General features: G+C 47.1%; 2 protein-coding genes across 8 annotated transcripts in view; both read right to left on the bottom strand.

The window, feature by feature from the left end:
- Positions 1-12,686, bottom strand: part of ASH1L (ASH1 like histone lysine methyltransferase) — a 332,744-nt gene that overhangs the window by 300,220 nt on the left and 19,838 nt on the right. The window lies entirely within an intron of this gene.
- YY1AP1 (YY1 associated protein 1) overlaps positions 2,468-12,686 on the bottom strand; it is a 30,322-nt gene continuing 20,103 nt past the window's right edge. For 5 of the 7 annotated variants that reach the window (XM_032154256.3, XM_058439189.1, XM_032154258.3 and 2 more), the window contains 3 exons: positions 11,955-12,105; positions 4,616-4,732; positions 2,468-3,917 (listed from right to left, as the gene is read on the bottom strand). In XM_032154256.3, the coding sequence (XP_032010147.1) occupies positions 2,661-3,917; positions 4,616-4,732; positions 11,955-12,105 (1,525 nt within the window). In that variant the 3' untranslated portion in view covers positions 2,468-2,660. Of the gene's footprint in view, positions 3,938-4,615; positions 4,733-11,954; positions 12,106-12,686 lie in introns of all 7 variants that reach the window. The other 2 variants (XM_032154257.3, XM_032154265.3) reach the window with 2 other exon arrangements.

The following is a 12,686-nucleotide window of genomic DNA, read 5'->3' as shown; positions in this document are numbered from 1 at the left end:
AATATTTTGCCTTCTGGAGAGGAAAGGTCCAGATTGGTATATTTCCTTTCCCCAGCCTACCATAAAACATGGCTGGATTTTCCTCCTTGCCTTGTATAACCTCCTTTATCATAATTTGCTACCTTAGATATTGTTTTTCATTCCTCCAAGGAGAGCCTCAAGAAATCTGGCCCAGTTGTTCATTCCTGCAGGGGTGTCAATTAGGATCAGTAGTAGGGGCTGGGGCTGGGCCCTGGTGATTGCCCTGAGGGCTTCAGGCAAATAAATCGTGGGCTTCCTGGCAGGCGCCTCAGAGATTCGAAGGGGGTACAACAGGTTGCTAGAATTAATTGAACATCCCTCCATGAGAGATCAAAGGCTAAAGTCAAAGTTTGGAACCCATCTGCAAATTTCCTGGGGTTCTCAGAATAGCTTCCTAGCTTTTCTTTACATTGTGTTATGGAGAAGCAGGCCTGCACTCCAACTGGCCCCTTGGCTCCTGCTACTTCCCTAAGGAGTGGTAGGGCTGAAAGGGGGTTGAATAAGGTGTTCCACTGTGAGGGGAACTTGGCAGGGTTCCTGGTTTTTGCTCTTGGGTTTGAGCCTCAGGAGCACTTGGCAACAGGCTATACGGGGGAAGTTGCCATTTCCCGAGAGACAGGCGGCCCTTGTAAAAAGAGGATCATCTACAATATCTGGTTCTGCCTTAGGACCTTTGATTATGGGACAGGTGCTGGAGTTTTGCACATGGTTGGGTTTTGATATACACCCATGAAGACCTGCACATATGGGATTTCTGGCTATTTACCCTGCATTTTGCAAAATAGGTCTAATTGCAGATAGTGTTATAATTAAGAATTCCATTGACTGCCCATTGTTCCTGGCTGCTTGACTAGGGTCCCTAAGAGTGTCCCCCTTTAGGGTCCCATTTTAGTCTGACATCTGTGACCTTTGATGGTTGCCGGCACTACTTTGGCAAGGTTCTCTCCACCACTAGTGACCCACTATTAACTCCTTTTATCCCTAGACGAAGGCCTTGACTTCTAGCATCTTTTTTTTTTTTTTTTTTATGGAGATGGAGTTTCACTCTTGTTGCCCAGGCTGGAGTGCAATGGGCACGATCTTGGCTCACTGAAACCTCCACCTCCTGGGTTCAAGTAATTCTCCTGTTTCAGCCTCCCAAGTAGCTGGGGTTGCAGGTGTGCATCACCATGCCAGGCTAATTTTGTATTTTTAGTAGAGATGGGGTTTCACCATGTTGGCCAGGCAGGTCTCGAACTCCTGACCTCAGGTGATCCGTCCGCCTCAGCCTCCCAAAGTGCTGGGATTACAGGTGTGAGCCACAGCACCTGGCCTCTAGCATCCTTATAATTTGGTAAGGCCATGGTTTCCCATACTTCCTGTTCCACTAGAGTGATAGCTGTGAACTCTGAGAGGAACAGGAGGCTGGTAGGTTTCTTTTGTCATGTAGATTATAGGTAATTTCAGGGGAAAAGGTTGATTTTAGGCATGAAAGATAAAATAGGGCTGGCTATTCCATTCTGGCCCTGGACAAGAGAGAGAATGTTTAAAAATCCACCACCATGGCAATGGATCCTGTGTAAGGGCAGCCCATTCTATTGAAATAATATGGTGAAGACAAAGGAAACAAGGTCCCATCAGTGGAGGTCCAAGATATAGAATGTATTCTAAAGCTTGTGGGTCCCAAAGATCATCAGCCAGCCAAATGGATCGAGTGGAAGGGTCAAAATATCTAGGAGATACTATCTTTTGCCCTCACTGGCTAACTCTATAAGATAATTTGGCATAAAAAAGGAGGGTTTAAGAGGCCTGAGTGTGAATTCGCCCTGAATGAGCTACCACTGCCAATGGTGTCACATGTAGAAATCAGAGACTATAACCAGGAAAGATAAGAGTCTTTCTCCCTCCTGGGCAAGGAAGCTATCCCCATTCACTCCTTGGCCTTCAGGTAACACTGGAGAGTGGCCCTGTCCAGTTGCCCTCAATTACCAAAGAGCTGTTAGAAAACAGCAGCTGAAAGACTCAAAAAGAGAAGAACTCAGGTCCCTCACCCAAACTGGGCAATGGTGATTAGATGCTTCCACATGGACATCCTTCAGTCTCACTGGAGAGTGACCCTGGCCAGAGACCTGCAGTTGCCTCCATGTTCAGATGCTATCTGCTGAGTCTCGAGTTGGAAAAGGGAGAGGGAGGAAAAGGTTCCCCTGTATGGAGTGGAAGGAGCCCTGCACAGAGATATAGCTCCAGCCCATGCCCAAAAATGAAGGCTGGATAGAGAGGGAAAGAAAAAGGAAAGGAGAAAAGAAAAATACCACCCCCCTACCCCCACCACAATTTGGACTTACCTCCAAGCTGGCTTGCCAAAATATGTTACTGTCCGAGGGTCTTGACTACAATTTGTCCAGGTTCTTGGAATGTTGAATGAAGAATTGAACAAACTGCACAAATCAATGAAACAACGAAGCAATAAAAGCACAGATTTATTGAAGCAAAAGTATATTCCACAGAGTGGGAGCAGGCTAAAGCAAGCTGCTCAAGAGCCCCAGTTGCAAAATCTGGGGTTTAAGTACCCTTTAGGGGTTTCCTATTGGTTACACCCTATGCACCACCAATTGAAGGCTGAAGTGAAGGCTCCCCAGTCTCCAGACTATTCTCCTGCCTCAAGGAAATCCACTGATTTCCTCTGTAGCATCTTCAGGTTCCATCTTGACAACTTCCTCTAAATCCCCAGGGGTAGGGTTGTTTAGAGACTCCTGGATGCCCTGAGGGAGCGGCTCCAGAGCTTGCCTTCCCTCCTCTGTTTTCACAACAGTCCAGCGATAGGCACTGTTCTCTGACAATCCTTCTTGGCACTGTTCATTGGCTGGTGGAGGCCCTGGGCTATGTTCCACTTTGGGGAAAACAGTAGCAGAGAGAGGAGATAGTTCCTGGGGCTCTAATTTGGGTTCTAGGCCCTGAAAGGCATTTTCCCCATCAGCCATAGCACAAGCAAGGTCCACATTCACGTGGGCCTTATCTTCAGGGGTGGAAGGTATAGGAAGATTCACAGAATTGCCAGAAACAATTAAGGGCGAGACAGAGGAGGCCACAAGGGGCTGGTTCAATGGACAGGGGAAGGAAGTAGGGTTAACCAAGAGGGTGGCAATGGGAATAGTCTGGGGACTCTGGGCCACAGCTGCACTGACAGGCTGGATCATGTTACAGCCACCGCCAAGGCTCACAATCTTCACAGTGGTAGCGGGAACAGTGAAGATAACAGATGCAGGGTGGATAACAGGGGCAGGTTTGATACAGCGAAAGGCCCTGGCTCCCCTTCTTTTTGAGGGTCTGCGTCTCACATATGGCTTTCGAAACATGGAAGGGGCAGGGGAGGGCGGCATTACCTTGGGCACAGGGGCAGAAGAGAGCAAAGTCTGGGACTCAGACAGAGGGAAGCTTGTCCTGGCCTCAGGGGGCATAGCAGGCAGTGCTGCAGGAGACTCAAAACTCTCACCTCCACTGACCCCCAGTGGAGGGACACCTGGAACTGTCTGTAAAACAGTGGCTGGCTGTATCGGGTGAGGAATCCGGAGCACCATTTTGCTTGGAGGGGCTTCTGAATGAGTTGATTGGGCTGGCGTTTTCCCAGGGTTGAAGCTGGGCTGGAGAGAAGGGCTGGGTTGGATAAGGAGGGGTTTCAGGACTGATGAACGCTTCTGTCTCCAAGCCTTCTTGGGGAAACGGTTGGCAGCTGGCTTCAGTTTCAGGACTACACCCTTAGGCAATAGCAGTGGGTACCGAGTTTCACTCTCCAACTCCGAGTTGTCTTTTTCTAGGCCTTGATCTGAGTTGATCTCAGTGGTTCCAGTCACATTTCCTACCTTTCTAGCACCATCAGCCATGTGCTGCAGTTCTTCCTGGATGGATGGCAGACTGGCCTATTGGAAACGAGAACACTCTGATCCAGCACGTCAGAATTTGGGAAAAAGAATAGGACTTTCTAGGTTTAGGGACCTGAGACAAGCTCAAGGCATCTTTCTTTTTTTTTTTTTTTTTTTTTTTGAGACGGAGTCTCGCTCTGTCGCCCAGACTGGAGTGCAGTGGCGCAGTCTCGGCTCACAGCAAGCTCCGCCTCCCGGGTTCATGCCATTCTCCTGCCTCAGCCTCTCCGAGTAGCTGGGACTACAGGCGCCCGCCACCACGCCCGGCTAATTTTTTTGTATTTTTAGTAGAGACAGGGTTTCACCGTGGTCTTGATCTCCTGACCTCGTGATCCGCCCGCCTCGGCCTCCCAAAGTGCTGGGATTACAAGAGTGAGCCACTGCGCCCGGCCGAGGCATCTTTCCAAGAAGGGACTCTGCATATCAAATTTCTACAAAGACCACAGTCCAATTATACACTTTAGAAACTCTTCTCTGAATTTCCTTTAGCAAATTACCATTTTACCCATTATTTTGAAAATGTAGAATCACCCGGAGAAGGGCAGAAAAGTTAAGGGAAGAAAGGTGAATGTGGAAGATTTCTGAAGTCCTAGTTCTACAACTAAAGCATTAGACGATTAAGGAAGCCCTTGATATTCTCTCAGAACTTTCAGTGACTTTCTGCCTCCTACAGACTTTGAGGAAGAGGGCTGTACCTTTAACCAGAATGGGAGCCGGTGTTCTTCTCTCTCTATAGGTGGCTTCCACTGATGTGGCTGGATCTCTTCACAGCATTTTACTAGGACTGGCAGCTGTTTGGTCTTCTTATAAAACTTAACATGAAAAAAATGCGCATGAATTACATTCCTTCTGGAAACACTGTCCTCTGTCAGGCTGGTGAATGGGGGGGTGGTGGATCAAGAGAAACACACACAAGACCACATACACAAACATCCATGAACACACATATATAAATAGCATATGCTGAATACTTGTACATTTCAAATTAAACTAATCTCTATTTAAAGATTTTATATTCAATATTTTCTTTTTTTTTGAGACAGAGTCTTGCTCTGTCGCCCAGGCTGGAGTACAGTGGCACGATCTCTGCTCACTGCAAGTTCTGCCTCCCAGGTTCACGCCATTCTCCTGCCTCAGCCTCCAGATTAGCTGGGGCTACAGGCGCCCGCCACCACGCCCGGCTGATTTTTTTGTATTTTTAGTAGAGACGGGGTTTCACTGTGTTAGCCAGGATGGTCTTGATCTCCTGACCTCGTGATCCGCCTGCCTCGGCCTCCCGAAGTGTTAGGATTACAGGCGTGAGCCGCCGCGCCCGGCCCTATTCAATATTTTCTAACTGATGATCTCCATTCTGGTTGCCAGGAAATGGAGAGTTTAGGTCACAGAGAGAAAAGGAAGCAGATGCTAAGAGCAATCTTATAGTAAGATTTGTTCCTGCTCAACAGCTGCAAAGACAGCATCGTAATCTATAAAATGGACACATCAAAGACTTTAAGCAAATGATGGCATGAAGGGCATCAGAAGGGAAGGAAAGAAAAAGACCAAGGAAGTTCAGTTTTAAGATTAAATAGGCTGGCCATGGTGGCTCACATCTGTAAACCCAGCACTTTGTGAGGCTGAGGCAGGCAGATCACTTGAGATTGAGAGTTTGAGACCAGCCCAGCCAACATGGTGAAACTCTGTCTCTACTAAAAATACAAAAATTAGCTGGGTGTGGTGGTGGGTGCCTGTAATCCCAGTTACTCGGGAGGCTGGGGCAAAAGAATCGCTTGAACCCGGCAGTGGGGGTGTTAGGGTGGAGACTGCAGTGAGCCAAGATCATGCCACTGCACTCCAGCCTTGGTAACAGGGTGAGACTCCATCTCAAAAAAAAAAAAAAAAAAAAAAAAAGAACTGAACTTAAACCACTGACAATAAGCATCTGTTCATCCAACATATATATAGGATGTTTTCTATATCCTAGGCACTGTGCTAAAAGCTAAGCACACACATAACGGAAGCAATTCCTGCTCTCATGGAGCTTACAGACTAGTGGGAGAGAGTCAAGTGGACAAATAATGACATCCTACATTAAAAAACATACAAAGGGCTGGGCATGGTGGCTCATGCCTCTAATGCCAGCACTTTGGGAAAACGAGGAGGGTGGATCACTGGAGGTCAGGAGTTCATGACCAGCCTGGCCAACATGGCTAAACCCTGTCTCTAATAAAAGTACAAAAAAAAATTAGCCGGGTGTGGTGGTGCACGCCTGTGATCCCAGCTACTTGGCTGGCTGAGGCAGGAGAATCACTTGAACCGGGGAATTAGAGGTTGCAGTGAGCCGAGACTGCACCACTGCACTCCAGCCTGGGCAACAGAGAAAGACTCCAACCCCGACACGCCGCCCCATCCCCCAACAAAAGTACAAAGATGTGCATAAAAAATGACACAAAACTAAAACTTAAACACAAATTACTTCTGACCAGGCGCGGTGGCTTACGCCTGTAATCCCAGCACTTTGGGAGGCCGAGGCAGGCAGATCACAAGGTCAGGAGATCAAGACCATCCTGGCCAACATGGTGAAACCCCATCTCTACTAAAAATGCAAAAATTAGCTAAGTGTGGTGGCGCATGCCTGTAATCTCAGCTACTTGGGAGGCTGAGGCACGAGAATCACTTGAACCCAGGAGGCGGAGATTGCAGTGGGCCGACATCATGCCACTGCACTCCAGCCTGGCTATAGAGTGAGACTCCATCTCAAAAAAAAAAAAAAAAAATATATTTCTGCAGAAGAATAAGGTTTATCACGTGTGCCTTAAAACCATGGATAGGCCGGGCATGGTGGCCCACACCTGTAATCTCAGCACTCTGGGAGGCCGAGGTGGGTGGGTCACGAGGTCAGGAGTTCGAGACCAGCCTGACTAACAAGGTGAAACCCCGTCTCTACTAAAAATACAAAAATTAGCAGGGTGTGGTGGCGAGCGCCGGCAGTCCCAGCTACTCGGGAGGCTGAGACAGGACAATTGCTTGAACCTAGGAGGCAGAGGTTCCAGTGAGCCAAGATCACGCCATTGCACTCCAGCCTGGGCGATGGAGCGAGGCTCTGTCTCAAAAAAAAAAAAAAAAAAAAAAAACACACAAAAAAAGTACTTAAAAAACCATGGATAAAAATAGACAAATACTAAGGCATATTATCATGCATTTTCAAAATATTGAAGCCAAAGGAAAAATCCTGCATGCTGTCAGAGGTTGAGAAAAACAGGTGTTACACAAAGACTCAAGAGTTAAATGGGGCCGTGGCTCATGCCTATAATCCCATTACTTTGGGAGGCCAAGACAGGATGATCACTTGAGGCCAGGAGTTTGAGACCAGCCTGGCCAACATAACAAGACCATGTCTTAAAAAAAAAAAAAAAAAAAATTAGCTGGGCATAGTGGTGCACACTGGGTTGGAGACACCAGTGAGCCATGATTGAGCCACGCTCCAAACTGGGCAACAGGGTGGGACCCTGTCTCAGGAAAAAAAAAAAAAAAGTTAAATGGCACGAAATTTCTTAACACCACACTAGCAGCTAGAAGAAAATGAAGTGAGGCCCTTAAAAGCTTCTTAAAAAAATTATTTCCTATCTAGAATTCTAGATGCAGTGACAGAGGAGAGTATTATTTTTTCCTTTTATTTTGAAATAATTATGAGGTCAGGGGTTCGAGATCACCTGGCCAACATGGCAAAACCCCATCTCTACTAAAAATATAAAAATTAGCTGGGTGTGGTGGCTAATCCCAGCTACTCAGGAGGCTGAAGCGGGAGAATCGCTTGAACCCAGGAGGCAGAGGCTGCAGTGAGCAACAGAGTGAGACTCTTGTCTCAAAAAAAGAAAAAAAAAAAAGAAAAAAAACCGAGGAAACTGACATCGATACAATCAAAAGACCATGAATGGAGATGGGTTTTTTTTTTTTAAATTTTTTATATGGAGTCTTGCTCTGTCGCCCAGGCAGGAGTGTAGTGGTGAGATCTCGGCTCACTGCAAGCTCCGCCTCCCAGGTTCATGCCATTCTCCTGCCTCAGCCTCCAGAGTAGCTGGGACTACAGACGCCCACCACCATAGCCGGCTAATTTTTTTGTATTTTTAGGAGAGCTGGGGTTTCACCATGTTAGCCAGGATGGTCTTGATCTCCCGACCTCGTGATCCGCCCGCCTCGGCCTCCCAAAGTGCTGGGATTACAGGCGTGAGCCACTGCGCCCGGCCCCGGAGATGGTTTAAATGTGAAAATTCCCTTCCCAAGCACTCTCCCTCAGGATGCTACTGGAATGGGGCCAGGCAGGGTGGCTCATGCCTATAATCCCAGCACTTTGGGATGCTGAAGCAGGAGGATGACTTGAACCCAGGAGTCTGAGACCAGCCTGGGCAAAAAACTGAGACCACCCCACCTCAATTTTTAAAAATTCAGAAAAAAATTTTTTTAAAAAAAGCTACTAGAATATATTCCACCAAAGTAAAGAAGTAATACTCACGCCTGTAATCCTAGCACTTTGGGAGACTGAAACGGGTGGATCAAGAGGTCAGGAGATCAAGACCATCCTGGCTAACATGGTGAAACCCCGTCTCTACTAAAAATACAAAAAATTAGCCAGGTGTGGTGGCATGTGCCTGTAATCCCAGCTACTTGGGAGGCTGAGGCAGGAGAATTGCTTGAACCCGGGAGGCGGAGGTTGCAGTGAGCCAAGATCATCGCGCCTTTGCACTCCAGCCTGGGCAACAAAGCGAGACTCAGTCTCAAAAAAAAACAAGACAAAACAAAAAACAAGGCCAGGCATGGTGTCTCACACCTGTAATCCCCGCACTTTGGGAGGCTGAGGCGGGTGGATCCCCTGAGGTCAGTAGTTCAAGACCAAGACCAAGGTTGCAGTGAGCCAAGATCGTGCCACTGCACTCCAGTCTGGGAGACAGAGTAAGACTCTGTGTCTCAAAAAAAAAAAAAAAAAAAAAAAAAAAAGAATGCAAAAGCAAAGATGTGGAATTCAGGAAATAAGAGGATCTAACACAGTACGAGGCAAAAGGAATTCCCAGGATGATGAAGAAAAAGCCCAAGAAGACATCAGTGCAGCAACATGGAGAGCAACACGCTTAAGAGTGGAATAGTGTCAGAGGGCTCAGGGAGCAATTTCTTCAAGATGAAAGTGACAGAATATCTAGAATGCCTGAACACACTGAAAGATGATCTGGGAAACAAAATGTTCAGCAGGAAAGGCAAGGTATCACAGTAACATAGCTGAGCTGTGAAGAGCATTTATACAGTCCTTAAAATCTATTTTTTTTTTTTTTTGAGACGCAGTCTTGCTCTGCTGCCCAGGCTGGAGTGCAGTGGCACAATCTTGGCTCACTGCAAGCTCCGCCTCCCGGGTTCACGCCATTCTCCTGCCTCAGCCTCCCGAGTAGCTGGGACTACAGGCTCCCGCCACCATGCCCAGCCAATTTTTTGTATTTTTAGTAGAGCTGGGGTTTCACTGTGTTAGCCAGGATGGTCTCGATTTCCTGACCTCGTGATCTACCCACGTTGGCCTCCCAAAGTGCTGGGATTACAGGCGTGAGCCACCGTGCCCAGCCGACAGTCCTTAAAATCTTACAATGTAAGCCCTGAATACAATCTAACCAAAATCCTACCATAACTACTAGGGAGGAGTTTGGAGAGCAGAAAATGTGCATGTTTGTGGTGGGAGTTAAGGGAGTGAGAAGACAGGTAAATCTTCAGCTTCCGTGGTTTATGGTTAATAAATAAGGCCTAAATCCAATACACCAGGCAGTACCAATTAGAGGCTGAGACAGAATTGCCTAAGGCCAAAAATTGAAGACCAGCCTGGGCAATATAGGGACACCTCATCTCTAAAAAAAAAATTTTTTTTTTGCCAGGCACAGTGGCTCACACCTATAATTCCAGCACTTTGGGAGGCCGAGGTGGGCAGATCACCTGAGGTCAGGAGTTCAAGATCAGACTGACCAACATGGTGAAATTATGTTTCTACTAAAAATATAAAAATTAGCCAGGTGTGGTGGCGCATGCCTGTAGTCCCAGCTACTCAGGAGGCCAAGGCATGAAAATTGCTTGAACCGGGTAGGCGGAGATTGCAGTGAGCTAAAACTGTGCCACTGCACTCTAGCCTGGGTGACAGAGACAGATTCTGTCTCAAAAAAAAAAAAAAAAAAAATTAATGGCCAAGCACAGTGGCTAATGCATATAATCCCAGCTCCTTGGGAGGCTGACGTTGGAAGAATGCTTGAGCCTAGGAGTTCAAGGCTGCAGTGAGCTATGACTATACCACTGTACTCCAGCCTAGGCAGGAGAGTAAGACCTTGTCTCAAGAAAAACACAAAAACAAAATGAAACCAAAGGCTGGGCATCACGGCTCACGTCTGTAATCCCAACACTCTGGGATGCTGAGCTGAGGCAAAAGAACTGCTTGAGGCAAGAGGACTTCAAGACCAGCCTGGGCAACAAAATGACACCCTGTCTTCACACAAAATAAAATAATTAGCTAGCCTTGGTGGCATGCACCTGTAGTCCAAGCTACTTGGAAGGCTGAAGTGGAAGGATCACCCAGGAATTTGAGGTTGCAGTGACCTATGATTGTGCCCATGCACTCCAGCCAGGATGACAGAGTGAGAACCTGTCTCTAAAAAAAAAAAAAAACGGCCAGGCACGGTGGCTCACGCTTGTAATCCCAGCACTTTGGGAGGCCGAGGCAGGCGGATCACGAGGTCAGGAGATCAAGACCACGGTGAAACCCCGTCTCTACTAAAAATACAAAAAAATTAGCCGGGCGTGGTGGCGAGCGCCTGTAGTCCCAGCTACTCGGAGAGGCTGAGGCAGGAGAATGGCATGAACCCGGGAGGCGGAGCTTGCAGTGAGCCGAGATTGCGCCACTGCACTCCAGCCTGCGCGACAGAGCGAGACTCTGTCTCAAAACAAACAAACAAACAAACAAAAAACATAAGTAAATATCTAAATAAAAAAGAAGGCTGGGGGCAATGGCACATGTCTGTAATCCCAGCACTTAGGGAGGCCGAGGCAGATAGATCACCTGAGGTCAGTAGTTCGAGACAAGCCTGGCCAACATGGTGAAACCCCGACTCTATTAAATACAAAAATCAGCTGGGCATGGTGGCTGGGGCCTGTAATCCCAGCTACAAGGGAGGCTGAGGCAGGAGAATTGCTTGAACCGAGGAGGCAGAAGTTGCAGTCAGCCGAGATCACGCCATTGCACTCCAGCCTGGGGGTCAAGAGTGAAACTCCATCTCAATCAATCAATAAGTAAAAAGAGTTGAGAAAAAGTATATAGGCCGGACCTGGGCGGCAAGAGCGAAACTCCGTCTCAATAAATAAATAAATACACACATACATACACACATACATGCATACATACAAACAAACACAAAATTGAGAAAAAGTATATAAGCTGGGCACGGTGGCTTATGCCTGTAATCCTAGCCTCTGGGAAGCCAAGACTGGTGGATCACTTGAGGTCAGAAGTTCAAGACCAGCCTGGCCAACATGGTGAAACCCTATCTACTAAAAATACAAAAAGTTAGCTGAGCATGGTGGGCACGCCTGTAATCTCAGCTACTTGGGAGGCTGAGGCAGGAGAATCACTTGAACTCGGGAGGCGGAAGCTGCAGTGAGCCACGATAGTGCCACTATACTCCTGCACTCCAGCCTGGGTGACAGTGCAAGATTACGTCTGACCAAAAAACAAAACAAAACAAAAACCCAAAGTATGTAAGTGGAATACTGCATATCATTTCTAGAAAGTTCAAGAAAGAGAATTATTACAGGGAAACATGGATTTGTGGAATCTTTTAAGAGGATGAAGATACTCCAGAGGAATGTAATAAATGAATCAATGTCCCTGAAAAGGCAACAGGGGAATTAATCTAGTGTATAAGTAGGAGAAATTAACTTTAAATAAAAGAAGGTTCTTCTTTTCTTTGAGAATAACAAGAGAAAAGAACAGGTATGTATTGGTGAGGTACCTGAATAGTGCATGCAGGAAACACTCACTTTAATGATGTTGTCAGGAGCTCTGTTCATGTTGAGGTTCTTGATTCTCACTGTCAGTTGGCGGGCAGTCTTGCAGGTTAGAAGGTACTTGCTGATTAGAGGGTTAAGAAACTCAGTCCCTTCAAAATGCTTCAGTCCTAAAGCTAACAAACTGAGAAAGGAGCAATAACACTAAATCTCACTTCACAGTCCTTCCTTCTAAAGGGCCTCCCCAGACTAACACATTTTACAATCTACTTTTTCTTATTTGTTCTTAAGACAAGGTCTCACTCTGTCACCTGGGCTGGAGTGCGTGGCGCGATCGCAGCCCACTGCAGCTGCTACTTCCTGAACTGAAGCGATTCTCCAGTCTCAGCCTCCCAAAGTGCTGAGATTACAGGCATGAGCCCATGGCGTGTGGCCCAATCTACTTTTTCATTTTTTTCAGACAGGGTCTTACTCTGTTGTCCAGGCTGGAGAGCAATGTCATGATTACAGTGCACTGCAGCCTTGAATGCCTGGGTTCAATCGATTCCCGCACTTCAGCCTCCCGAGTATCTGTGGCCATAAGCGTTTGCTACCATGCCTAGCTAATGTTTTATTTCATTATTTGTAGAGACCAGTTCTCACTTTGTTGCCTAGGCTGATCTTGAACTCCTGGCCTCAAGTGATCCTCCTGCCTCGGCCTCCCAAAGTGCCGTCATTACAGGTGTGAGCCACCATGGCTGGCCAATCTACTTTTTCTACAACTAA

This window comes from Hylobates moloch, unplaced genomic scaffold (assembly GCF_009828535.3).
Source record: "Hylobates moloch isolate HMO894 unplaced genomic scaffold, HMol_V3 SCAFFOLD_5, whole genome shotgun sequence".
Taxonomy (NCBI): Eukaryota; Metazoa; Chordata; class Mammalia; order Primates; family Hylobatidae; genus Hylobates; species Hylobates moloch.
This window is presented reverse-complemented; position numbering and strand designations above follow the sequence as displayed.